This window comes from Canis aureus, chromosome 7 (genome assembly GCF_053574225.1).
Source record: "Canis aureus isolate CA01 chromosome 7, VMU_Caureus_v.1.0, whole genome shotgun sequence".
NCBI lineage: Eukaryota > Metazoa > Chordata > Mammalia > Carnivora > Canidae > Canis > Canis aureus.
Genome location: NC_135617.1, coordinates 52,641,622 through 52,668,957, shown reverse-complemented (window position 1 = coordinate 52,668,957; position 27,336 = coordinate 52,641,622). Strand labels below are relative to the sequence as shown.

The 27,336-nt window shown below is 41.4% G+C and overlaps 1 protein-coding gene across 1 annotated transcript; it reads right to left on the bottom strand.

Moving 5' to 3' along the window:
- Positions 1–695: 695 nt before the first annotated feature.
- Positions 696–22,061, bottom strand: MCM3 (minichromosome maintenance complex component 3). The gene is made up of 17 exons (XM_077903685.1): positions 21,855–22,061; positions 19,641–19,753; positions 19,021–19,229; positions 18,443–18,573; positions 16,030–16,268; positions 15,455–15,563; positions 14,239–14,392; positions 13,538–13,669; positions 12,751–12,959; positions 9,026–9,200; positions 8,569–8,695; positions 7,628–7,778; positions 5,592–5,732; positions 4,377–4,480; positions 3,556–3,641; positions 3,059–3,128; positions 696–1,609 (listed from the first exon to the last, which is right to left on the bottom strand). The coding sequence occupies exons 1-17, from the start codon at positions 21,930–21,932 to the stop codon at positions 1,411–1,413; spliced, it is 2,427 nt and encodes an 808-aa protein (XP_077759811.1). The 5' UTR covers positions 21,933–22,061; the 3' UTR covers positions 696–1,410.
- Between the last annotated feature and the right edge of the window lie 5,275 nt (positions 22,062–27,336).

Sequence of the window (27,336 nt, the reverse complement as noted above, 5' to 3'; positions counted from 1 at the left end):
TTCTGCCCCATGGTTTCAGGGTAAGATGTTCCCCTCATCAAAAAAGGGAGGAGGAAGTACACCAATCTTGGAGTGGAGAAGCAACACAACCTCCTTTTCAGAGCATCCTCCAGTTCATGCGACATAGGCCCCAATAAAGTCACATTTCTTTTTTTTAATTTAAGTAATCTTAAAAAGTTCCTTGGAAGCTACTCAAAGGATTACAGCAGGAAGAACCCATCCTGACCTCTCCATAAACTTCTGTGCAAAAAGACTAAGAACTGAACATCCAGGCGCAAGTGGTTTCAAAAAGACCCCATAGGGGGATCTTTTTATGAGTAAGAACTCACAATACTGAGATGTCTGATATACCAGGTATTACTTCTCTGTGAAGTAATGAATATGAGTTTTGATCTATGCTCAAAAAAGGCAGGCAAAGGGTCAATTCTCCTGGACTCTCACTCACTGGCCTCCTGTAGCCATTTAGGTATTCCGAATTGGCAAAGTTTGGCTTGCACAAGTTTAACTGATAAATGCTGGTGTCCCTGAGGAAGAAAATTGCCTAAAGACCTAACCCCCAAGGACAGCACAGCAGCCTGCTGCCACCATGTGGTGACTTGGTGCAAATGTGGAAGCAGCAAATCCTGCAGGGCAGAGCTTTCAAGGATAACAAAATTAAACCTGACCACAAAAGCACAAAGTATTAAGACCATGTGTATAATTTAAAAATAGGTAAGTTTATTCAGTGTATCAGATATTTAGGTCAGAAGTATGTATTAGTTTTCACTGGTGCTACAAAAAAGCGAGCCTTCTTGGCCTTTGTGACTTGCCTCAGAACTTTACCAGCATAAAACAGCCCAAACCTGTTCTAAATGATTTTTATTTTTTAATTATCTATTTATTTACTCATGAGAAACAGAGAGAGAGAGAGGGCAGAGACACAGGCAGAGGAAGAAGCAGGCTCCACACAGGAAGCCCAACGTGGGACTCGATCCTGGGTCTCCAGGATCACAGCCTGGGCCTAAAGCAGGCGCTAAAACCGCTGAGCCACGAGGGCTGCCCCCCAAACCTGTTCTAGACAGACATGCCCAGGAAAGTGAAAACAACCAACAAACAAGGATGAGCAGAAACCAGCTGTGCTCCCCCCATATTCTCAGAAGTTAGATGTTATTTACTGCAAACAATAGTTTGATTTATTCTGGGTGGGAGATAGGGAGAATGAATGAATGAAGATAAAATAGTCATAGTCCTTTCCCACTTTCTTCTTTTTATCCTACAGCAGCTTTCATTACCCATTCCCAAAGCTCAGCTTTGTCACATGTCCCTCAATTTCCATTCAATTAACACTGTCATCCAGGGAATGAAGGCAAAGACTGGCGGGAACAGGGAGAGGAATATGGAAAAAACATTCTTGGCAGGGCCCCAAAGTTCTCAGATGAGGAAGATGATGCCTTCAGAGACCATGACCTGGTTGTCATCTTGCATCTTGCTCAGGGCAGCCTGAATCTCTGCTGAAGAGAAGGGCTCTTCTTTGTCCCGGTTGATGGATTCTGTGAGGCGATTCATGCCCACCGACTGTGCATGAGCTTCCCGGAACACATCCAAGAGCGCCACCTTGAACTCCTTCAACCTACCCAGTCAGGAAAAGATGGGTGAGGGTGAAAAGTCAACAAACCCAAATGCTCTCAGGCAAGATCTATGTAAGTATTAATATAGTACAGGCATCCCCTCAACATTCTATTAAAGAGCTTCCTGCATACTAAGAAATAATACCATTTTAAAAACCAGAGGCCTATGAAGATGTGGGAAATTGGTGTTTCCATAGAAATGTATATTGGGGGGCACCTGGGTGTCTCAGTTAAGCATCCAACTCTTGGGCTCAGGTCGTGATCTCAGGGTTGTGAGAAGCCCCGAGTTGCACTCCACTCAGTCTGTTTGAGATTCTTACCCCCTCCCTCTGATCCTCTCTCCCCCAGCGCATGCCCTCTTTTTCTCTCTCTCAAATAAATAAATAAATAAATAAATAAATAAATAAATAAATAAATAAAATCTTTAAAAAAAAGGGGGGGGGGCATAAACTGGAACAGCACCTTTGAAAGGCAATTCAGCACACACTAAAAATTTTAAGTACATATCCTTTGTCCCAGGAAGTCCATTTCTAAAAATAACTTTATAGCTACACATTTGCATGAATACAGTAATAAGTATGTTTTACTGTCAATACCAGCTTTATAGAACCTAAGAGCCCATCATTAGAAAATTCAAATAAAATTTTATATATTTATACTATGGAAAAAACCGCAGTCATTAAAAAAAATCTACATAAGCTGACTCAGAAAGCGCTTTAAAATATAGTTCAAAATAATAAAAAAAAAAGTGAACCTTAAGCATAGATTTTGTTTGGTATTCAGTAAACACAAAAATTTATATATAAGGGGTGGCTCAGTCGGTTAAGTGACCAACTCTTGCTTTCAGCTCAGGTCATGATCTCAGGACCACATCCAGCACTGTGCTCAGTGAGGAGCCTGCCTGAGATTCTCTCCCTCTCCCCCTCCCCTGACCCATGTACACTTTCTAAAATAAACAAAAAAAGCTCTAAAAAAATGTTTATATAAAACAGTTTCTGAACCTCTAGTGGTAACAATTTTTCACCCCAGAACAAAGGACAACAATTCAATGAAGAAAATTTGTGTGTGTATGTGTGTGTATACCCTACTGAAAGAACCCAAGGTTACAGTAAGACAAAAAATTTGTCCTTGCTTCAAGACTCTACTCTCCTCCTACCTGAACTCCCAAGGACATTATATTTAAAATTCCCACAGAGAACTGTTTATAAAGCAAATGGTAAAATGTAAACAACTGGAGATTCTGTGTAAAGAGTATAAAAGAGTTCTTGATACTATTTTTGCTACTTTTTTGGTAATTTTTCTTAAGTTCAAAATTATAATCAGAATATAAACTGTCCTAAAAATCATTGGGCCTACTATTTTGAGCTCTGCTGATAGCCAGCTTGTTTCATACCCTCTCCCCAGAAATAAGTCCTTGCTTCAGCAGCATGTGGCATTCATTTCCTACTCACCTGGATTCACTCAATTCCACCTTCTGGGACTCCTTGGTCTCCTGTGAGTCTGCTGTCTTTGGAGTGTGCACTTTAGATGATAAATGATTGCAGATAATGGGAAGACAATATGGTGAGGCCATTTCCACAAACACCAGACAAGTAATCTCCATTGCCCATACCTCACTGAGTCTGACCAGCCTCACTTCCTAGGGTTCTTCTGGAGCCAGCCAGGGTAAAGAAATTGAGTCACGCAAAAGATCCTCAACATGTTATCTGGGATGCTTATGCCAGGCTTGGCAAAGAGCACAGTTCATCAAGAAGGAAGCAAACAACTGAGCAAAGCCCAGTTTCCAAAGTTCTGATTGGGTTTCCTGAGGTTCTCTTGGGACAAACCTCTTGGACACAGGGCCCTGAGCAGGGAACGAAATGGGCACCCACCAGAAAATGCAGTACACAGAGCAACTAAGGTCAGCAGTCAAAGGAACCAACTCTATCAATAGGAGACATTCACTCACCTTGAGGCATTTCTTCTTCAGTGTCACTGAAGTCATAGGGGTCATAGGAGCCCCCATCCTTAGCATCAGGGTGACGAGTTTTTCTCCTAGAATACCCACAGCAGTTAAGAGAAAGGCTTTGGGAAACCCATCCTGTACCTCTGACTAGAGAAAAAGAACTAGATCTACAATCAAAGTGAAATGCTAGGCCAAAAAATTTTTTTCTTAAAAGAGACCAAAGGTCTCTGGACCAGAACACAAACAGGCCCCACTTCCCAGTGCTCTTTTTCTCTATCATCCACTTAGAAATTCAACCACAGGCATGAAAGGGTTACCATGAGGAAAGGGCTTTGAAAGATACACTCAAAAACCTGTGGGAGTTAGTGCTCCTGCCACTTAACATTGCCTTAGCAGAAAGAGGTCAAAAGCATCATACCAGGGGCATCTGTATGGCACAGTCAGGTAGGCATCCTAGTCTTAGTTTCTGCTCAGGTCGTGATCTCAGGGCCCTGATTTCAGGGTTGTGGGATCGAGCCCTGTATTAGGCTCCATGCTCAGTGCACAAGTCTATTAAAGTTTCTCCCTCCTTCTCTGCCCCCAACCGCCAATACACATGCACATGCTCTATCTTGAATAAATAAATAAATCTTAAAAAAAAAAAAAAAAAAAGCATCATACCAGAGAATAGAGGAGCTAGCTAAGCTCTCTACTTTGCCTAGGTTGTCTTTGGCACCCGAATTTCCCAAAACAAACTTGATGTCAACCAGCAGTACAGATCCACCCCTCTCCCTTGTCCTCAACGCCAACTGAAGTCTACCTCTTTTCTCTTTGCTCTGTCTTACCTCTTGCTCTTCTGCTCCTGGTCCTCCTGGCTTTTCTCCTCTTCATCATCTGTCTCTGATTCATCCTCATTTCGCTTCTTTCGTTTCTTCTCCTTCTCTAGAACCTAAGACCAAGTATGAGTGGGCGGAAAGGGTCAATCATGCCAAGAAACTAAATGAAGAACTCTGAGTAAGAGTCCCTTCTACACCATCAGCAGAAATAACTTCCATGGGTCTAATGACTGAGCCTCTTTTGTCCCTGAATCCCAGAACCAGGGACAGAGGAACAGGCTGCTACCTATCTTTAAAAATGCTGACAGGTGGGGTGCCTGGATGGCTCAGTTAAACATCCAACTCTTATTGTCGGCTCAGGTCATGATCTCAGGGTTGTGGGATGGAGCCCCATTTGGGGCTCCCCACTCAGTGGGGAGTCTGCTTGAGATTCTCTCTCCCTTTCCCTCTGCCCCTGCTCTTGTGCTCTCTCTAAAATAAATAAATCTTTTAAAAAAAATGTTGAGAGGAATGTTCAATTCCTTTCACATAGTAGGTATTCAATGGTTTAAGGAACAAAGAAATGAATGAAAAGAAAGTTCAGCCCATAATGGTTAAGTGGAAAATAATTCATTTCTTTATAGATCAGGTAGTTAATTTAAATTTAAGACAACTCCCACCCTAGAAAAAAAGAGTAAGCAGGAAAAGCCAATCAGACCAATAACTAAACCTCAAGGGCTACAATTCACTAAAATGGGGAGGGGATGGGCAACAATGAAAAGATAACGAAGGCCCCAAAGCTTGGTGTCTAAAATGACAGAAACACAATGTCATAAGCAGAAACAGAATGACAGGCCATGTTTGAGAATTGAGAGTTTTGATGCGAGTTGTTGAGATGCCAGTGGGATACTTGAAGAGACTGGCAATGCAAAAGGTATAGAGGGAAGAGGAAGATCACCAACATCAATCCTCTGGAAATATCTACTTTTTTAAGAGACAAAGGAAGTATGAGTAGACAGAGAAGCAGTCAATTGACTATGTAACACATCAATTAAATCAGAATCTCTGGGGTCATTAGGGGATCTGGCATCAGTATTTTAAAGCTTTCCAGCTGGTCCTGGCATGCATCTAGATGCTGCTTTCCATTGATGACCTAAATGCAAGTGTTACCAGGGAGGGCTGGGCAGCCCAAGCACCAACATTTACTCAGAAAAATCTCTCACGCACAAGCATCGGAACCCTCACCTTCTTGAAGTAAGCATACTGGACTAACTCCACAGCTTCCTCTGCATCCTGCAGGTCCACGGTCTTGCTCATGCGAGCCTTGGCATGGGCTGTGGCCAATCGAATCAAAGTTTCCAGCGTCCGGGCTGTAACTGGTGATGTCTAGGGAAGAAAACAAGGGACGATTATTTGTCCAGAATTCCTTAAGCATGCCCATCATTCCCACTGTACAGAAAATGTCAAGATAGTACCAGAATGATTCTAGGAAGTAAAGCAAAGGATTCAGACCTCTGTATTCTGTATAAACACCACATAAAATTCACAAAGATAAAAATAACCAAGGAAACATGAGTGTTAAGGGACAAAGGGATAGTAGAACAGGGAAGAAAATGAGGCATCTTATAGCTGGAAAGAGAAAAGGCTAGAAAGACTACAATAAGGAAGAAAAATAATCCTTTACTGTCTGCCTGCAGCGCTCCAGGAACTTTGCTTTTATATCAACTGTGCCATTTAACTTCTCCAAGTTTTATGGATGAAAATGGGATGGAAATGGGACTCAGGGCTTCAAGTAATTTGTGCAAGGTCACACTAGGGGAGGAGTGTGGAAGAGGTCATCTGAAGTTGGATAAATTCAAGTCCAGAGGAGGAGCAGAAATCTAGCATGTTCTCATCAAGCAGTTCTCATGGGGGTGGATGCATACCAACTGGTGTGCTTCTTTCATTTTTACATGTTATTGGCTGAATGGCATCTCTGGTCTAATGAGTCAGAATGTATGTGTTTAGGACTGTACATGTATTCTTTTTAAGTTTCAGGTGATTGTGATGTGCTCACCTAGTTAAACATCCCTAACATTATCCAACATTCTCACTTTATGGATAAAAAAACTATGACCTGTGAGATGTGAAGAGACTTGTGTAAGGCCCAAATATTAGCTGAAAAGACCTGGGACCAGTACAGAGGGCTACTTCTTTCTGTCACACCCACATCTCGCATTGTATGATCCTTGATCTAGTCACTTCTCCTTTCAAGTGTTTTACGTTCAATAGAAGGCTTTTTGACACACTGGAATGTGTTCACGTGGCAAGAGAAACAATTAAAAAGAAAGGGGATGCTTAATCTGAAGAAGACAGGTCATACACAATCCCCAGAAAACAAAATTAAGACCCATGGGTCTAAGTCATGTGGAAGTAAGTTTAAGCCTAATAAATAGAATGTTCTAACATTTCAATGCAGTGATGTACCAGGCATGTTGCCACTAGAGATGTCAAGAAGTCTTAGCAGAAATTCCAGAAGGTAGAAGTCCTGTCTGGGTGTGAAGGTGGAATAGGTGACCTAGGATCATGTCTAAATCCAAGGGTCTATGTCTATAGCACCTAATAATGGTCTTAGACTTGGGTCTTGCTGCCATGAAATCCAGTGTGAACTATACTGCCCCAAAAAGTTTAGATAAATTCACAGGCAGATTTCTAGAAATGACTTTGGATAACTACTATGGTTACCAAACTAATCACTTGTCAAAGTCTAGCTCAAATATCACCCTTTCTTCCCTCAAATTCATACCCCTTCTATAATCTAAAGGAAAAACTAATAGTTTCTTCATCTATACTCCAATCATCTTTCACATTAGTTCTCTTTTAGGTACCACCCTGTGGTAGATATATATAAATATGCATATAAGATCTTTCCATCTACCTTCCTGCCTGCTAGTCCCAGATCTGAGCTCTCTGGGTATCTGAGGATAGTTCTTTCTATTTTAACCCTGCATGTTAAGAACACACACCAGTTCAGTTCCCAAAAGTTGCTCCTTATGTTTACTGAATGAATCATAGCTTCTGGAGGCCAATGTCATCTGAATTAATGAGTTATAGGTAACTCTGGTATTCTCACGTCATTCTCCTTTTTAAAATTAGAACTATAATACAGGAAGTCCTTCAGACCAGAAAGAAAAAGGTAAGGAACCACTAAGTTAAAATGCTTTTAGAGCTCCCAGATAAGAGGGACTCCCCAGCCTTCTACTTCAGGAATTCCTAGGCCCATCTTCCCTGTGGGGACTCACCCTGGCAGTGTCCGAGCTCATGCTGTCTTGGCTGCGCAGGCGTGAATACTCTTCTGCAATGTAGGCGGCTGACTCCTGAGTTAGGATGGGCTTAATGATTTTGGCCACGTGGATGTACTTCCTCATGAATGCTGCACTCACCATCTTCTCCCTGGATGCACACACAGTGAATTCTTCTTCTCTGCCATACCTTGGCACCTGACTGGGGGTTGGGGGCTTGGCCTCTCCTCAGAAGTCAAGGTCAAGTGGTAGAGATACAATCTAAAATCCATTATCATAAATCCCACTCATACAGAACGTGTATAAGACCTTTTCACATATATTTATTGAATTCTGTGGCTATTACTTAGATATTATTTGTGAGATAAACAGTACAGGTAGGAGTTTAGGTATTACCTTATTTAATCGGTAAAAACAATGGCTCAGAAAAGACTCAAATTCAGTTTGCTGACTTTAAATTCTATTTTCTTAAATGATAGGTTTGAAACTATATGCTTTCTACCATACTATAACCCTAAACAGAGGTATAAGATCTCACATTTCATGCTTTAAACACTTGATCCCTTATCTCCTTTATCCAAATCCACTTACACAGCACCCAGGGCTTGTCATCTGCTGTCCCTTCAACATAAGCTTGTCACAAACAGCTACAAGACTTGTGCAGTACTTCACATATGAGGACAACATAAATACCCACCATCAGTTGAGCACATGTTATCAAAACTTCTCATTTTAGGAAAAGATTAGAACCTAAGCCTAATTACCACAAACACAAGTAACTGGCCAGGGAAAGGGGTATATTAAGTGTGGGATCCAGCAAAGAAAACAAGCTCACATGGCTATGAATCTAAGCATGACCTCGCCTGGGCAGCACATAAAAACATGCAAATATGACACAAATCTCAGGTTCCCTCAAGGGAGAAAGTGTGAAGAACGCTCACTTTTTCTTCTTGGTTCCATGCAGAAGGTTGTCATGCTTCTCATAAATCTGGGTGTCCTGTTGGTCTTCCTGGTTAAAATCAGGATCGTCTGTGGCCAGGATATCCACGGCACTACCCAAAGGCATGGCTGGAAAACCCAAGTTGGGAGAAAGGACAGTAAGAATTTGCTTCTAACAAAGCAAAGTCACACAGATATGTGGAACCCACAAATAAGAAAAGTGGAACCACCTGGCACACATAAGATGCTCAGAGTTGTTCCTAGACCCAGAAATGGACAAAAGATACACCTCAGGATAACTTCCAGGGAGTAGGAAGAGTGGCCATGCAGGCAAGGACACCTTCAACACCAACCCAGAAAGGGCAACACCCACCACGACCTGGGCCAAGTCTAAGATAACCGCAACTGTTTACGTCCCCCTCCATTAATCAGCCTGACTTTTCCCATGGCCTCACTCACCATCGCCATCCTGTTCCCCGGGGGCCCTGTAACGGTGCATCCTAAGGACATGGTCTGAGATCTCTCGATCCTGCTCTGGGTCCATCTGATCCAGCATGATGAAGAGTAAGTCAAATCGGGATAGCAGTGAGTCCTGCAGCCCAATGTTCTCCATAGGTGTCTTATACTGATCATACTGTGAAATGGAAGGAAAAAGGACAGTGGAGGCAAAATCAAATTGGGAGAGGACAAGGAGGCTATTTAAAGCTATTAAAATACTTAATTCAGTTAGCCTCCCTGCAACCAACCCTTCTCTCAAGGAAGTTTGGGAGACCTGTGAGAACTCAAGAGCCCCACCTTCTAGCTGAAGTGCCTCTAACAGGCGAATCATAGATCTCAAAACCAGCCTCCTCCTTCCCAAGCTTTATTCTGCTCCTGTCATTCCCAGGATAGGACTACCCCTGAAAGATGATTCCTTCTCCTCTGTTATAAAGCTGACAAGCTGGCTCAGCCAAAAACATTTGGAAACTTTAGAGTCCCTTACTCAGAAAGGAATGAGTAAAATCACAACAAAAATGGACAATAATCTATAAATCATGTCTTCAAGAACCTGTATACCTCTTCATCTTTCAATTCTGGGCCTATGAGGCTACCCACCTGCAGAAACTTCACAGTCAGAGGGCCTAACAACCATGTGGGTAACATTAATAATGATTCTGACCACACTCCCATTTCAGGACCTGCAATTTTTTCCCCAAATTTCCCAATATAATTCTTCAGAATGACATAAATATGTTACCATTAATCTAAAAACCAAGGTTCTCAAACCAAGCTATGCATTATTACCAATCTTATGGAGCCTTTCTAAACCATAGCGACCAATAGCCCCAACCCAAAGTGAATTCAGAAACCATGGACTGGAGTTAGACACCTGCATTTTTAAAAACTCCACCAAAACAGGTATCCCCATATGCCGTGGAATGTGAAAATGTCAACGCTACCCAGGGCAATTTACACATTTAATGCAATCCCTATCAAAATACCATGGACTTTCTTCAGAGAGTTGGAACAAATCATTTTAAGATTTGCGTGGAATCTGAAAAGACCCCAAATAGCCAGGGGAATATTAAAAAAGAAAACCATAGCTGGGGACATCACAATGTCAGATTTCAGGTTGTACTACAAAGCTGTGGTCATCAAGACAGTGTGGTACTGGCACAAAAACAGACACATAGATCAATGGAACAGGATAGAGAATCCAGAAGTGGACCCTCAAACTCTATGGTCAACTAATATTCGACAAAGCAGGAAAAACTATCCACTGGAAAAAGGACAGTCTCTTCAATAAATGGTGCTGGGAAAAGTGGACAGCCACATGCAGAAGAATGAAACTAGACCATTCTCTTATACCATACACAAAGATAAACTCAGAATGGATGAAAGATCTAAATGTGAGATAAGAATCCATCAGAATCCTAAAGGAGAACACAGGCAACACCCTTTTTGAACTTGACCAAAGCAGTTTCTTATAAGATATATCCATAAAGGCAAGGGAAACAAAAGCAAAAATGAATTATTGGGACTTCAGATAAAACGCTTCTGCACAGCAAAAGAAACAGTCAACAAAACTACAAGACAACCTACAGAATGGGAGAAGATATTTGCAAATCTGATACATATCAGATACATATCAGATAAAGGGCTAGTATCCAAGATCTATAAAGAACTTATTAAACTCAACAGCAAAGAAACAATCCAATCATGAAATGGGCAAAAGACATGAACAGACATTTCACAGAGGAAGACACAGACATGGCCAACAAGCACAGGAGAAAATGCTCTGCATCACTTGCCATCAGGGAAATACAAATCAAAACCACAATGAGATACCACCTCACACCAGTGAAAATGGAGAAAATTAACAAGACAGGAAACAACAAATGTTGGAGAGGATGTGGAGAAAGGGGAGCCCTCTTGCACTGTTGGTGGGAATGTGAACTGGTACAGCCACTCTGGAAAACTGTGTGGAGGTTCCTCAAAGAGTTAAAAATAGAACTGCCCTTCGACCCAGCAATTGCACTGCTGGGGATTTACCCCAAATATACAGATGCAGTGACACGCCAGAACACCTGCACCCCGATGTTTGTAGCAGCAATGTCCACAATAGCCAAACTGTGGAAGAAGTCTCGGTGTCCATCAAAGATGAATGGATAAAGAAGATGTGGTCTATGTATACAATGGAGTATTACTCAGCCATTAGGAACGACAAATACCCACCATTTGCTTTGACATGATTGAACTGGAGGGTATTATACTGAGTGTAATAAGTCAATCAGAGAAGGACAAACATTATATGGTCTCATTCATTTGGGGAATATAAAAATTAGTGAAAGGGAATAAAGGGAAAGGAGTGAAAATATCAGTGAGAGTGACAAAACATGAGAGACACCTAACTCTGGAAAATGAACAAGGGGTAGTGGAAAGGGAGGTGGGCAGGGGGTTGGGGTGACTGGGTGATGGGCACTGAGGGAGGCACTTGGCAGGATGAGCACTGGCTGTTATGCTAAATGTTGGCAAATTGAACTCCAATAAAAAATTTTAAAAAAAAAAGCTAAATTTAAAAAATAAATAAACAAACAAACAAATAAATAAATAAATAAATAACTCCACCAAAACCGGTATCCTCATACACTGTTCAATCATAAATTGCCAGAGCACAGTTAGGTTCTGGGTTCAAATTCTGTCTCAGCTGTTTTCTAGCTTGTGACTCTTGAGTAAGTTACTTAACCTTTTATGCCTCCATTTTCTCAGCTGTAAGATGAGGATAATAACTACCACCTACAATGTTACTGTGAAGATAAAAGAAGTTGATAAATATAAAGTATTTGTAAGTCTTACTTAAAAGTATTATTATGGTACAATCTTAAAAGGCAATTTCGCAATCTCTACCAAAATGAAAATCCATGTAACTCTTTAATCTAGTGATTCTGTTACTAGGTATATATCATACAGATATATTCCTAAATGTATAACAAAATGCACATAAAGGAATACTCACTGCAACTCCATTTCATAATTAGCAAGAGGGAAAAAGGAAAATCCCAAATGCCCATCAAATGGAAACAAGTTAAACAAATTACTATAAATCCATACAATGGAATATAAGACAGTTCCCCCCCCAAAAGAAAAAATAAAGTCAAAATTCAGCAACCCCAAAGCTAGATAAAAGATACACCTTAGCAAATCATCATCATAGTAAAAAAAACAAAGATAAACAAACTAATTTGTTAACAAGGAGCCAGTGTAGTTGTTGGTACCCACTTAAGTTTTTGTTTCCAAACACGTCAAGAGTTGTTAGCAGTTATCTCTTAGGGAAGATATAGGAGAGAAAAGGAAGGCTTTTAATGTCTATACTGCACTCTATATTCTCTTTATACATCCTAACATCTGCAGGTGGTATTTTTGCTGTAATGACAATACAGGTTACTAGGTTGAGACTGCAGGTCGCTTTTATTTTCTTCTTTGTATTTTTAAAATTACTTTAAATAAATACTTTCCAGGGGATTCCGATGTGGATGAAAAGGTAAGGAACCACTGCCCTAAATCAAGGACAGTAACAAAACGTTGGATGAGCTTATTAGTCCTTGGCTTATTATTCCTCCCAGGCACCAAGAATCAACTTCATGGCCCACCTAATCAGCAAAACCAAAAGTGAGGACAACAGTGAAGTGCCTGACTCCACTTACCCTGCCATAGACAGGATTGGCAGCTGCCAAAACACTGCAACGGGCATTCAGCCGAGCATGGATGCCAGCCTTGGCAATGGTGACTCGACCCTGCTCCATCACTTCGTGGATGGCCGTGCGGTCCATGTCAGACATCTTGTCAAACTCATCGATGCAAACCACACCTCGGTCAGCAAGGACCATGGCCCCTGCTTCCAGGCGGCGCTCCCCTAGAAAAATGAGGAAATAAAGATATGTGTTACTATTCAGGTTGTAGAGGACCAGGGGAGAGATTTCAATCTCCGTCCTAAACACTCACTGCAGCTCATGAGAACATAGTGAGGAGCAATAGTTCCCAGAGACTAAGAGAAATACCCTAGTGGGTCAACCGTTTTAGCTCCAACGTGAATAATCCCCAAGCAGTCAGCCTCCAACAAACTTCTTTCATAGATTTTTTTTTTATGTTCATCCTCAAGTGATTCTCTAGCTGGATCTCTGCTCTCTCTTCACTAGTCTTCCAATCCCTTCCTCTGATTTATAAAATAGCACAACCTTCTTTTTTCTTTCCAATTTGCAAAGCTTTCTCCTTCAAAAAGTATCTTCTAGGAGACATTCTTATCCATAGAGGGCCACCCAAAGACTTAAATCATTCGTGCCCTATTGCCCGAGAATACTCAATCCTCTACAGTCTGGCTCAAACTAACCTTACTAGTGTATCTTCCCAGTACAAGCTAGTACTGAGAGCAAACTCAAAGAAACTATACATGTTTCACTGTGAGACCTTTGCCAAAGACCCTTAAACTCTTACCAGTTTCCTGGTCTGTGGTGACAGCAGCTGTCAGACCCACTCCAGAGGAGCCTCGGCCAGTAGTGGGGATAGCCCGGGGAGCAGTGCACAGCACATATCGTAGAAGCTGAGACTTGGCAACCGATGGATCCCCTGTAATTGGGTGGGGGCAAGGTGACTTGCTAGGAAACCCCTCCCCCAGCCCCGCTCCCACCCCTACTTCAGCAAGTTCTACTTTTCTAGCACAGCTCCTGCCATAATAGAAATTTACAGTAACTGGTTGTAAATAGTATCCTTTCACTTTTGCTTTAACATTCATGGAAGAATATATTCTAGACATTATAAATAAAGAAACCCAAAAATAGAGAATAATAATAAGAAAAGATTCATTTTAGCCTTTTGCCCTCTGATGGAACTGAAATACACCAGGAAGAGAATACATGGGCAGCCTAGGTGGCTCAGCGGTTTAGCGCCGCCTTCAGCCCAGGGCGTAATCCTGGAGACCCGGGATCGAGTCCCACGTCAGGTTTCCTGCATAGAGCCTGTTTCTCCCTCTGCCTCTGTCTCTGCCTCTCTCTGTGTGTCTCTTGTGAATAAATAAAATCTTAAAAAAAAAAAAAAAAAAAAAGGAAGAGAATACACAATCTTACAGATTATAGATTCCCACAACCACACTCCACAAGAGAAGACCAAGAGTCTGATGTAAATCTCCAATGCCATACCAATCAGGAGAATATTGATGTCTCCACGGATGTGGCTGCCGTTTTCAAGGTCTCGTTCCACCCCTCCCAAGAGCAAGCAGAGAATCGCCTTCTTAACATAGTCATGCCCATGGATGCTAGGGGCCAATGACCTGGCCAGCTGATCAAAGATATCCTAAGAAGGAATTACCAGAGGCATCAAAAGCCTGGTGAGATTCAATGAAGCTGAACTCTGCTTCATACTTCAGTCTATAAAAATGCTTGAAGAAATCCACAAATGTAGACATTGTTTCTAATTGTAAAACCTTTTCTTATGACAAATCACATTGATCAGACCGTTAACAGAACAGATATAGAGAAAGTCTGAATTCCAAAACTTGCTTAGAGGTTTAATCTTCAAGGAAAAGAGTATTGCCGGGTTCAAAACATTTTCGGTTTAATAAGAATGTGCATTGTGATTCCAATAACCTTTTGGTTTGGTTTGGGTTTGTTTTTTCAGTAACCTTTATCACACAGGCATATACAGATGATTCTTGAACAATACAGAAGTTAGGGGTGTCAATCCCCCATGTAATCAAAAATTCAGACTACAAAAAAGAAATAACTTTTGATTCCTCAAAACCTTTACTAATACCCTACTGTTGACTAGCTTTACCAATAACATAAAAACAGTCAATTAATGTATTTTGTATGGTATGTACTATATACTGTATTCTTATAATAAGTAAGTCAGAGAAAGGAAAACGTCACTAAGAAAATCATACGAAGGAGAAATACATTTATAGCACTGTATTTATCAGAAAAAATCTGCAAGTAAGCAAACCCACACAGTTCAACTCTTATTCAAGGGTCAACTGTATATTCTTCAACTCTAAATGTGGACATTCTGTCTTTAAGAAAAACAAATTAGAGAATTAAAAAAATAACCTATTTTAAACTTCGGTAACAATGCGTCACTACTGTCTTCTGCATGGACTTATTGGTACATTGATATTTTCTTATTCTAGTACTTGTCTTAGGTTCACTTAGCAACCCAGCAGGTAACACAAAAGAAATACTGAACAGCAAAAACACCCTCTTGCTTACTGACTGGGTCAAACTAAAAGCTAACACCACATGCTTCAGAGAAAAAACCTTGACCCTCCTCGTGATCCAGTGCAAAGATAAAAGGTGTCCTACGCCAAACACAACCCTAACAAATCCATCCCACCCTCAAATTCCTAAAAGATGCTCAGACCTTGGAACGAGTTTTACTGAACTTCTTGATCTTGGCTATATCCTCAGCAGAGAATGAAGGCTGAACGTCCTTGCTCATTTGCTTCACATTACAGGCAATCAGGATAGTCCTGGGACAAAGATAGGAATAAGAGGAAGCCTGCAGTTTTCAAATCCTAACATCAGAGCCAATAGCAATTTGGAAAACAATAAAGAAAAAAGACAAATTGTTCTGAATTCAGCAACTGACTAATCTTAGTCTGTGACACAAATATGCTGATAATTCTTCACCTCGGAATTTATCCTCTGCTGCCACACAGATCTTCGGACAGAAGTGTGGATGAGACGGAGGTGGGAATATGTGAACTCCCAGGTAAGCCATGAGGCTATGACCATGTTACCAGTAACTCCCACTTTTAGCATAAGATACTATTACCAGTTTTATCTGATGAAAAAGAGGTATCCCATCTCCCATGCAGCAAGGTTGTTCCACCTGTCTGTTGTGATGCTCCAGAATATGGCAAAATTGGAGCAAGAATACTACCAGAAATGCAAGCTGCCAGCAGCATGTCAAATACCTCACAACTGCCCCTTTACCTGAAGGTCCCTGAGGTGTAGCCTCCCTTCTTTCCCGGAAGGCAACGGTAGGTCCCCACCACCTGGACTCGGTCACCAGGCTTCACTTTATCTACCAAGTCATCATCCAGAATGACATCCACAGAGCGGGGAAGTTGGCCTGCTGGGGCCTTCTCCGGCATCTCCTGGATGGTGATGGTCTGATGGTCCTTGTAGACAGAAAGGCCATATTCGGTCTCAAGGGGATTGTTTTCCTCGTCCTGAAACAGACACACAGAAAAGCATCATTATCTCACCCCAGTCTTAGAAATGCCATACTCACTTTTTTGTTTTTAAAGATTTTTTTTTTTTTTTTAATTCATGAGAGACAGAGAGAGACAGAGAGAGAGACAGAGAGAGGCAGAGAGAGAAGCAGGCTCTCTGCCTGGGAGAGGCAGGGAGCCCGATGTGGGACTCAGTCCAGGGACTCCAGGATCACTCCCTGGGCCGAAGGCAGGCGCTCAACTGCTGAGCCACCCAGGCATCCCCGTACTCATTTTTTATAGGAAGCAAATATAATTTGGAAATGACCTCCGGAGATTTTAGTATCTAGGAACAAAAAAAGCCAAATGTCTTCTCCAGTTTTTTTCCATTCCCATCTGTTATAGTAACAAATCATCTAATGGAAGGGACAACTATATCCTAAAGGAACCATGGCTCTATTAACACCTAAATTAAGATTCCTGTTCCCCCTATACTATGGCACAGTATTTCCCACTCCTAGGTAATACCCAACAGAAACATCTATCCAAAGCCACATACTACAATGTTCATAGCAATATTATTCCCAATAGCCAAAAATTAGAAAATATCCAAATGCCATCAACAGAATGGTTAAATAAATGTGGTATATCCACCAAAAAAAAAATACTATACAGTGATGAAAAGATATAAAATACACCTATAACAGCATGGATGAATCTCAAAAACATCTGATGAACAAAGGAAGCCCAATATATGAGTATTTAGATAAAATATAAAAGCAGGCAAAAGTACTCCATGTTGCTAGATATCAGAATAGGGTTAACATTTGGGAGTGTGGGTCCTCAAATATCTGAGTGCTAGGAAGGTACTGTTTCCTGGTTTGGATGCTGATTTTATAGGTATATATTTAGTGTATACTTATATAAACTTTCCTGTATGTATATTAAACTTTAGTAAAAACATTTTAAACTTTGACTTGCTTGCTATTTGAATTTTCTAAAAACAAAACAGCTGTCACTTATTGAGTGCTTACTATGTAGATGGCATTGTGCTGTTATTTATGAGATGATCTCATGTAATCATCCCAACTACTCAGTAAAGCAGATATTTTTCACATTAACAAATAAGGAAACTGAAGCTGGCAAGGTTTAAGTAAGTTCCCCAAGTCACATAGGAAATTGCAGAACCAGAACTCGAGACAAGTCTAACTCCAAAGCCATATTCTTCAGTACCACACTAGACGACCTCCAGGAGTCCAACGTATTTCAAGTATTGAGCAAAGAAGCCTGGCCCCTGTAATCATCAGAAGAGTACTCTCTGAGTACTTATGAAGACACTCTAGAAGGAGGGATCTTAATGAAAAAGAGGATGACTTAAAAAAGGCAAATGGCCTGAAAGTAAAAGGACATGAATCCTAGCCCTTAGGGTCATCACTAACTGGAACCATGTGCAAGTCACTTAACCTCTCTGAATTTCAGCGTTTCACCTGCAGATAGACTCAATGATTCTAAAGTATGCTTTAGTTATAATTCTAAGATACTCATTTTTGTTTTATGTTAAGATTCCTGCACCAATTGAGTTGAAAATAAGAACTGGGTCTCATTCGTATTTGTATCCTCCACAGTGCTTAACAATTATTTGGATACAGTGGCTCTCAATTAAAATTTGACGGCAGGGACAGGTATTCTTTGATAGAATGAATTCAGATAAGTATCCAACATTAATCATCTTGTCTCATTAAGAAAGCCTCCCATTGTTCTCAGTTCAGGCCAATCTGAACACTTAAGTAAAAAGCCATTCCCAATGCCATTCTTCTCCCAAACCCAAAGTAAAATATCTGCAAAGATTTCATGGTAACATTATAGCATAAACACTCTCCCATATTACTTTAGGTAGATGATAAAGTTATATATAACCCTGCTAAAAGATCAATGTAGATTAGTGTCTTTTTTCAATCCTTCTATAATTTGCCAGGTTTTCTAAAGTGAATCTTTATTCTCTTTAAAAAAAAAAAAAAAGAATTGAAGACTTTCCATATTAAACTCTAGCTAGCAATCAATCTTTCCTTTAGATTAATCCTTACTTTTCATCTGATTTACTTCTAGAAGACTTCAGATATCAATTATTTGCATTAAAACAGACATCTTTGATTCCAACTTCCCAAGAACCCCAAGTAATTCATTCCCCTCACCTTAGTGGGATAGACAGAGCTGGAAGGAAAAGCCACCAGGGTGGTGAGATCAGAATAACGTCGCTCTATAGTCTTCTTGGTAGCGGGGCAGTAGTGGACACTGCGGACGACTTTGGGACGAACTAGAGAGCCTAGCAAAGGAACACATGCATATAAAGTCATGCAACTAGACAGCAACAGAGGTGGAACTTGACCCAGGCAAGTCTATCTTGATTCTAAATACTGTGTTCTTCTGACTAGTTTAAGCTACTTCCATAATATTTGTTTTATTCATTTTTATATTTAGAACATCAACATTTCTATATAAAACCTCAAGTACAACCAATCCTGACCAAGAAATAATAGTTCAGAGTTAAGAATGAGGAGATTGCCAAGGGCCGAAACTCCCCTACGCTCAGCAGAATTCACCATTCTGGACCCCCTCATCACTGTATATGCTCACAGCTGCTTCCAGCTCCCCTCTGTCAGTTTAAGGCCCTACACTACCTAGCTCTACTCAGTAGCTCTATCTTCCTGCTTTCCCAGCCCTCTAAGTCTATCCCACCTCCGTTCCCTTGGCCCCACTTGAAGCCACTCACACTTAGTGACAATGCCCTCCACACAGACTACACAGCTGAGGAAGCAGGAGGTAAGAGTCCGAGGAGAGACATGCTTGGAGCCAAAGCTGCCCTCCAATCCTATGTAGAACTCCTCATACTGCTTGGCATAGGTAGCATCAATGGAGGCCACAAAATCCTTTAAAGCCCGCTGGAAGGCAACCAGCTCCTCAAAGGCATTGCTCAGGAGGCTGCACATCGGCAAGAGAGAGAATAATTAGGCAGAGAGAAAATTTCAAAAAATTGACCGTCAAAACCAAAAGTGGTAAGAAAATCTAGTTCCTAGTTTCTCCTGCCGTTCTAGAAGACTTGGGAAAATACATCAGAACTGACAGTTAACTTTAATTCAACTTCTCAAAGATGCAGAAACGATACTCAGTTAAACATGGAAGGCGGAGCTGTTGAGAGGAAAACACCCACCACCTACTTTGGGAAGAAGAAAAAAAAAAAAAAAAAAAACAGAAGCTGGTGAGGCAACAAGGATCAAAAGCATTTCATCCAGGTCCTCTCCTGGGAAGCCTGTTCCAATCAATCCGGGGAAGAGAAAGGGAGCCACTATCACTCAGAGCCAGGGTATCCTCTTGGAAAGCCCTGCCACTTACCGGTTAGCCCTCTTCTCATTTTTCCTGCGCAGGTCATTCACGTTGACAATCAACCGGTATTGGTTGTCACTGATCAGTTCCCGAACTTTGCTCTGATAAATTCCCTGGTCTTCCTGCAAAATAACCACTACGTATCACAGCCACAAATCCAAAAAAAAAAAAAAAAAACGACAGTATTTAAACAGAGGTGGTTCCCACAGCAAGATCAATCAATCAATCAATCTCTGCAGAAGAACTGACCTCCAATTTCTTCACATTTTCACTCACTAGCCTGAGATTCCAAATGCAGCTGCAGGAGTTATAATGATCTCCTCAATGTCCATGCTATTATTTTTCTATTATCATCTGCAGCTTTCCTGTATGCAGTCATTTTTCCACTTCTAGTGGAGAATTAAAACAAGCTCACAAGAAATCTAAAGGGACAAGTAGAAATCTTGTCAAAACCTTACCTTGCATATTAAGGCGCCTTTTCATTTAAGAATTATGTAGGGAACTAAAATACTTTCTCTTCCCATCAGCTGTGTGGTAAGGAAAGAGTTCGCTCACATCCAGACTTAAAGGAATAGGGAGCCTTGCTATTTGTCTACAGACACAGCATTAACAACGCTGCAAGGTGCTTTACCCACCAATATTCTACAGCCTCCAACAAGCACATGAGGAAGTGCTCCGCATCACTTGCCATCAGGGAAATACAAATCAAAACCACGAGGAGATACCACCTCACACCAGTGAAAATGGGGAAAATTAACAAGACAGGAAACAACAAATGTTGGAGAGGATGTGGAGAAAGGGGAACCCTCTTGCACTGTTGGTGGGAATGTGAACTGATACAGCCACTCTGGAAAACTGTGTGGAGGTTCCTCAAAGAGTTAAAAATAGAGCTACCCTACGACCCAGCAATTGCACTGTTGGGGATTTACCCCAAAGATACAGATGCAATGAAACGCCGGGACACCTGCACCCCGATGTTTCTAGCAGCAATGGCCACAATAGCCAAACTGTGGAAGGAGCCTCGGTGTCCATCGAAAGATGAATGGATAAAGAAGATGTGGTCTGAAGACTGCTAACTCTGGGAAACGAACTAGGGGTGTTGGAAGGGGAGGAGGGCGGGGGGTGGGAGTGAATGGGTGACGGGCACTGGGGGTTATTCTGTATGTTAGTAAATTGAACACCAATAAAAAAATAAATAAATAAATAAAGACTTACTATAAACCTACAAAAAAAAAAAAAAAAAAAAAGAAGATGTGGTCTGTGTATACAATGGAATATTCCTCAGCCATTAGAAACGACAAATACCCACCATTTGCTTCGACGTGGATGGAACTGGAGGGTATTATGCTGAGTGAAATAAGTCAATTGGAAATGGACAAACATTATATGGTCTCATTCATTTGGGGAATATAAAAATTAGTGAAAGGGAGTAAAGGCAAAGAAGAGAAAATGAGTCAAAATATCAGTGAGGGTGACAAAACATGAGAGACACCTAACTCTGGGAAACGAACACGGGGTAGTGGAAGGGGAAGTGAGCAGGGGATGGGGTGACTGGGTGATGGGCACTGAGGGGGGCGCTCAGCGGGATGAGCACGGGGTGTTATGCTACATGTTGGCAAATTGAACTCCAATAAAAAAATTTTTTTTTTTTTAATATTCTACGGCCTCCAATCTTGGGTGGCGTACAACCCCCCCCCCCCCTTCCCAGCTTAGCAAACACTGTTCCTCTGCACCTTCTTGGGCACTGAAAAGGGATATGGCCAAATGAGGAGGTCTTTTCCGCCCGGAAGGAAGTCCGTCCCCAAAACCTGCAGGTCTTTAAGGTGGCTGGTCACTACCGCTCTTCAGCATTCTTTCCCCCACGCTCCCTCCAAATCCAGAGTGGGGAGGGATTTAGGAAAGGTCAAAGGGAGCTCTGCCACCTTCTTGGCAGTTGAAAGAAACCCTTCGCCCTTCGCGAGACCCCGCGGTCACCTGCACGCAGCAGCGACACAGGATGGCTCCCGCAAGGCTGCACCCACAGGACACCAACCACCGACCGACTCCACCTCGAGACGTGGCGAGGTCGCGGGCGGAAGAGTCCTGAGGCGCCGGCCGGCCGCCACAGCCCGGAGGCCCCGGCGGACCTCCCGGGGGCTCACGGGCCTGACCCGGCTCGGCGTGGAGCAGAGCGGCCCCAGGGGCTCCAAGCGCCAGGGTCTCGCGCCCCCGCGCCTCCCTCACCTCGTCATCCAAGAAATCCAGGTAATCTCTCTGCGCCTCTCGCAGCTCTACGTCGTCCAGCACCACAGTCCCCGCCATGCCCGCCGCCACAGAGCCGCCTCCTCCAGCTCCGCGCGGAGGGTCTCCACACGGCCCCGCCCCGGCGCGAAAACTTGCGGACTTTTCCCGCCACCAGAGGCTACGTCGCGAAGGGGCGAGGGGTTCACGGAGAATATACACATTCTGATTGGCTGATTCCTCTTACGCGAGAATAGCAAGCATCCAATCGAGAGCTTGCTCTTCTTCGGCGTTTCCCGAGCCGGGCCTCGCGGTGGCGGGAAACAGGACCTCCGGAGCCCTGTGTTTCTGCCCCCTCACGAACAGGAAAGCTGACCAATGGGGCGGAGAGGAGACTCGCGGAGGCTCGTCATTGGGCCGCCGGGCCAGACGGGGCGCGCGCTGCATTCTGGGAGTCGTAGTCTTCCCCATTTGCCGGAAGTTTTGTAGTTTTTTGTTTTTGTTTGTTTTTCAAGATGCGGTACCTTGACTTGCCGCAGAGGACCCCAGCCTGGCGGTTTTACTAAAAGTAACCTATTCTTAAAAAAAAAAAAAAAAAAAAAAAAAAAACTAAAAAAATTTTTAAAATGTAAAAAAAATAAAAGCAACCTAAACGTCAGAGAATGGGAATTTATACACAAGGAGATAAAAACATAAAAGCAAATCGTTTTTTAAGCGTATTCAAATCAGGTGTGCTGGATGCGTTTCTCAAGCAACTGGCCGCAAGTAGCGTTCCAAGAAAAAAAAAAAAAGTGGATTTTGAGACTCTGTGGGATGGACATAGAATAATAGCATCTTTGGGAAAGGTTCTTTAGTTCAGCGTAAAAATAGGCGGCGGCGGAGGGCGAAGTGAGGAAACATTTTCAGTATTGTACTCCGCTCCCTAGGGAGGGCCTCGTGTTAGTCCACAAAATTCTGCACAGGATCATTGCACCATCTTACTTGCAAGTGGGTAAATTAAAGCCTTTCTCTCCTTCTAAGGAGATCACAAGATCTTTTAATGTAACTTACTTCGTTGACACCTAATTACACGGAAGAAACAAACAGAAAAGTGTTTTCAAGCCACTCTTAGGTATCTGTCGTAACTAAGTGACAGCAAATCTGAAATGACAAACAACTAGATGATCAATTGCATGTCCAAGATTTGTGTTTGTTTGTTGCTTGTTTTTAGTCTTTTGTGGTCTATATTTTTTAGGTTTATTCTTGGGCCATAACTTATATACAGTAAAATGGGCAAATCTTGTGTACAGCTCAATGATTTTTATTATGTGTATACCCACCCGGTGCACCGTGAAGAACAGTCCCGTTGTCTGCAGAATGTCTTTAATTTTAGTGACTGACAAGACACCTGTTAACTCTATATCTGAAATGTCAGCCAATTAATTATCAGCTTATGTTCAAAGGTCTCCAGGACTCACTGTGTCCTACCTAATAAGTATTCTAAGTATAATCTGCCTAAACAAAAAAAAAATTTATATATAGCATCTATTTGTATGTGAACATGCATTTTTAGTTATTTTACAGTTTATAGTTCTATGTGTTCGGTGTCATCATAGTGGGTAGATACATTGATCCTTAGTCAAGGATAAAAGCTGGTCATCTGACTGCTGGCTTTTGTATATATTAACAGGCAAAAATTTTTTAAAAAATAGAAATTCTAGATGAGGATCTGTTCGCAATTGTACAGTAAGAAATAATTACTTATTAACTTAAGAGTGCCTTTATCCCTTGATCATAGCTATCATTTTATTAATATATTGAAGGTGGTACTGACAATATTCTCAGCTCTGGAAACAAGTTGAAATTAATACTAAAAGAACCAGGATGCTTAGTTGAAGCAAACAAATTAAGCAAATAATTTCATTTTCAAAGTAAAAGCCCAAAGGAGTGGAAGTATGAAAACCATATCCTTGACTCTAACACACTTTTCTGCTGACTTCAGTTTCCTCATATAAAAGATGAGGAAATTAGAAAATTCCTAATGATTTATCCTATTCTAACATTCCATGAGCCCAAGGCAAACTTGGAAACTGTAAAGACAATTCAGTTTAAAATTAATCATGCTGTGGTCCTTGATACAGACTTCATTTGCCTTAATGTCATAATCTTCCATCATGAAGGACATGTGGATATTTAATTGGTGTTTTTCTCTTTCATGAGGGCATGAGATCTCTGAGTAAAGAAAGGGTTTCATTTGTTATTCCCTACTCCTCTAAACTACTCTGAAAGAAAAATCAGGTTGTTACTGAAAAAAAAAAAATTTTAGAAGCATTTATAACACATCTCATACAGAGCCTACCTGAACTTAGCCAAAGGCCTTCCTCTACTACTCACTCAGAATGAGGAAGCATATGTAACCTGATGAAGTAGTGGATCAATGGTTTCTATTATTGCTCACATTCATGCTTTCCCTCTGTATCCATTTTCTCTCCACCCAATTGTCTGATGGGCCTTTGCCAGTCTCCAAGCTAAAGAAACACTAGGGGGCTCCCTGGAGAGCAAAAACATGCAGGAAGATGGTGGGAAAGAAAGATTGCAAAGTGTATGTAATACTTCCATTTTCCATGTCCTAGGGACACAAAACTTTGGGATATTATGGCACCCAAAGGTACCATGATAAGATGATTTATTCTCACTAAATGATATGTACCTCTTTTCAAACCAATGAGTAATTATCATGTGTTGCAAAACCTGAAACCATACTCTGTGATTAAGAAGGAGCTTTAGGCATTCAGGAAAATAGCATATACCATTATAGAACTTTGGCACTCACTCAGAGGCCACAAAAAACCAGAGGTCAAAAACCCTACACCTCTAGGTACCAGAGCAGCCTAAGGAATAATCTACAGGTCCAGGCTTGTCCTGATGAAGCCCATCTGTCCTCTTCTGTTCTGTGGACTAGTCATAATCTTCTCCAGCTGCTGTGGTCTAGGGTCTTGAGAACCTACATCAGCAGGCTCATTTCTCTTTCTGGCTGCTCTAATTACTAGTTGTGCAACTGTGGGCAGCCTCCTTAACTACTCTGTACCTCAGTTTCCTCATCCTGAAAATTAGAAGTGGTATCTAGTTTAAATTTTAAATTTTTTTAAAGATTTTATTTATTCATGAGAGAGAGAGAGAGAGAGAGAGAGACAGCGACACAGAGGGAGAAGCAGGCTCCATGCAGGGAGCCTGATGTGGAACTCGATCCCGGGTCTCCAGGATCACACCCTGGGCTGAAGGTGGCACTAAACCGCTGAGCCACCTGGGCTGCCCTGGTATCTAGTTTAAAGGACAGTTTGAGTATTCAGTGAGGTAATAACCAGATTTTATATATATAGAAAGAGGGATCCCTGGGTGGCGCAGCGGTTTAGCGCCTGCCTTTGGCCCAGGGCGCGATCCTGGAGACCCGGGATCGAATCCCACGTCGGGCTCCCGGTGCATGGAGCCTGCTTCTCCCTCTGCCTGTGTCTCTGCCTCTCTCTCTCTCTCTCTGTATGACTATCATAAATAAATTTTTAAAAATTTATATATATAGAAAGAGAGGGAGAGAGAGAAAGAGAGAGAGAGAAAGAAGTACCTGGCATGTAGTAAGCATTAAGTAAATGTTAACCACTGGTGTTGGTGGTGAGATGGTGGTAGAGGCATTAGTGGTTGGGGAAGAGTCAAGAGATGTTGGGGGGAAAGGGGAGCATGCACCCTGGTGCATTCTGTAACAATTCAATCATATTGAAGCCCGTTTCCACTCCCAGCAAAAGCTTAGATGGAACCAATCCAGGCATTTCTTTCAGTGAGACCTTGTTTGCTGCAAATACAATCGGCAAAGGAGTAATACATTCAGAGAATGTTATCTGGCTCCAGTTCTGCCTGTGTTGAAAACCATCAGAGGCATGCTCCATGCTTAAGGAACATTATGGAAGAAGACCAAATGGTCTCTGGAGTTAGCCAGTATGTCTTATACTGACAGGAGAGTGTTCAGCATTTTCCCCCATCCTTTGCTTCCTGGAATCCTTCCAGTTAGACATGCTATAAAGATCAAAGTAAAATACAAGTAAAATACAGGAGCCAGAGGGCATTCAGTGATCCTGATTTGCCTATTAGGTTTGACAACATAGCTGGCCTGCTGACAATTTGTGATTCAAATTGTGATTCATTGTCATTGGCCAAAGTTAATTTCAGCAATTGGGTTTCTTAGTCCTGGAAAGGTCATCTCTGTTCGTTTTTGTTTTTTTCAGCCTTACTGAGGTATTATTGACAAATAAAACGTCATTCCCATTCTTAACTGCAAAAATTTCACTAAAGCTGTTTGAAGAGTTTTGCTTCAGTGCTTAACGATTTGCAGGAGAAAATCACCAAAAACTTACTGAGTAAATAACTCATTTACACATGAGATTCTCTAATAATAATCATTCTGTAAATCTGTCTTGATTTGTGGGCACTTAAAAAAATACAGTTTCTTGTGCTTTTAATTGTGCCATTGTAATGAATGATGAAGAGGTTTAGACATATCGACTAACCAGTCAAATATTAGTGGAACATCTGTATACCTAATTCTCTTCTTGACCAGAGACTTTAGCTCAGTGCTGCCCAATAGAAATACAAGACACATATATAATGTAAGGTTTTTTCTAGTACCTATTTTTTTAATTAAAAACAGTTTTTACTTTTGAGAGGTGAAAATTAATTTGACAATACATTTTATTTAACCCAATTTATCAGTTCAATATGTAATTGATATAAAAAGTATTTCTGAGATATTTTACCTTTTAATACTGAGTCTTAAAAAAATCCAGTGTGATTTTTATACTTAGCCACATCCCAATTCAGACTAGCCACATTTCAAATGCTCAATTACCAAATGTGGGTAGTGTCTACCACATTGGACAGCACAACTTTAGAATACAAAAATCTATCTCTTGAAATAGGTTATAATTTAACTTAAAAGAATAGCAACCATTTATTGAACATGTACTATATGCCAGACACTATGCTAAGCACTTTACTATATAATCTCATTTAATCTTTAAAATACTTTGTAATGTGGTTATATTTAATCCTCATTTTACAGGTGAGAGGACTTACAGCTTTAAGGATCCCAGAATCCCATACCAGTAAGGGATAGAGGTAGGATATAAACCCAGGCCTGTATGGCTATATTGAATACTCATTTAAGAACAAATGAGTATGTTAAGATCCAAATGCAGAATCTGACCCAGCAGACTCAGTAGAATTTATTTAAATATTAAACAAACAAGTAGGGCAGCCCCAGTGGCGCAGCGGTATAGCGCCGCCTGCAGCCCTGGGTGTGATCCTGGAGATCGGGATGGATTCCCACGTCGGGCTCCTTGCATGGAGCCTGCTTCTTCCTCTGCCTGTGTCTCTGCCTATCTGCCTATCTGTCTCTGTGTGTGTGTGTTTCTCATGAATAAATAAATAAATAAATAAATAAATCTTAAAAAAAAATAAA

What these genes read in the sequence shown, in the direction of transcription:
- MCM3 (XM_077903685.1), bottom strand. Translation starts at nt 21,932, where the DNA reads ATGGCGGGGACTGTGGTGCTGGACGACGTAGAGCTGCGAGAGGCGCAG. An exon ending in GGAGGGCATTGTCACTAAGT is followed by an intron (nt 18,574 to 19,020) that starts GTGAGTGGCTTC and finishes TTCCTTTGCTAG; the next exon opens with GCTCTCTAGTTCGTCCCAAA. An exon ending in GCTCTGTCTATCCCACTAAG is followed by an intron (nt 16,269 to 18,442) that starts GTGAGGGGAATG and finishes TGTCTGTTTCAG; the next exon opens with GACGAGGAAAACAATCCCCT.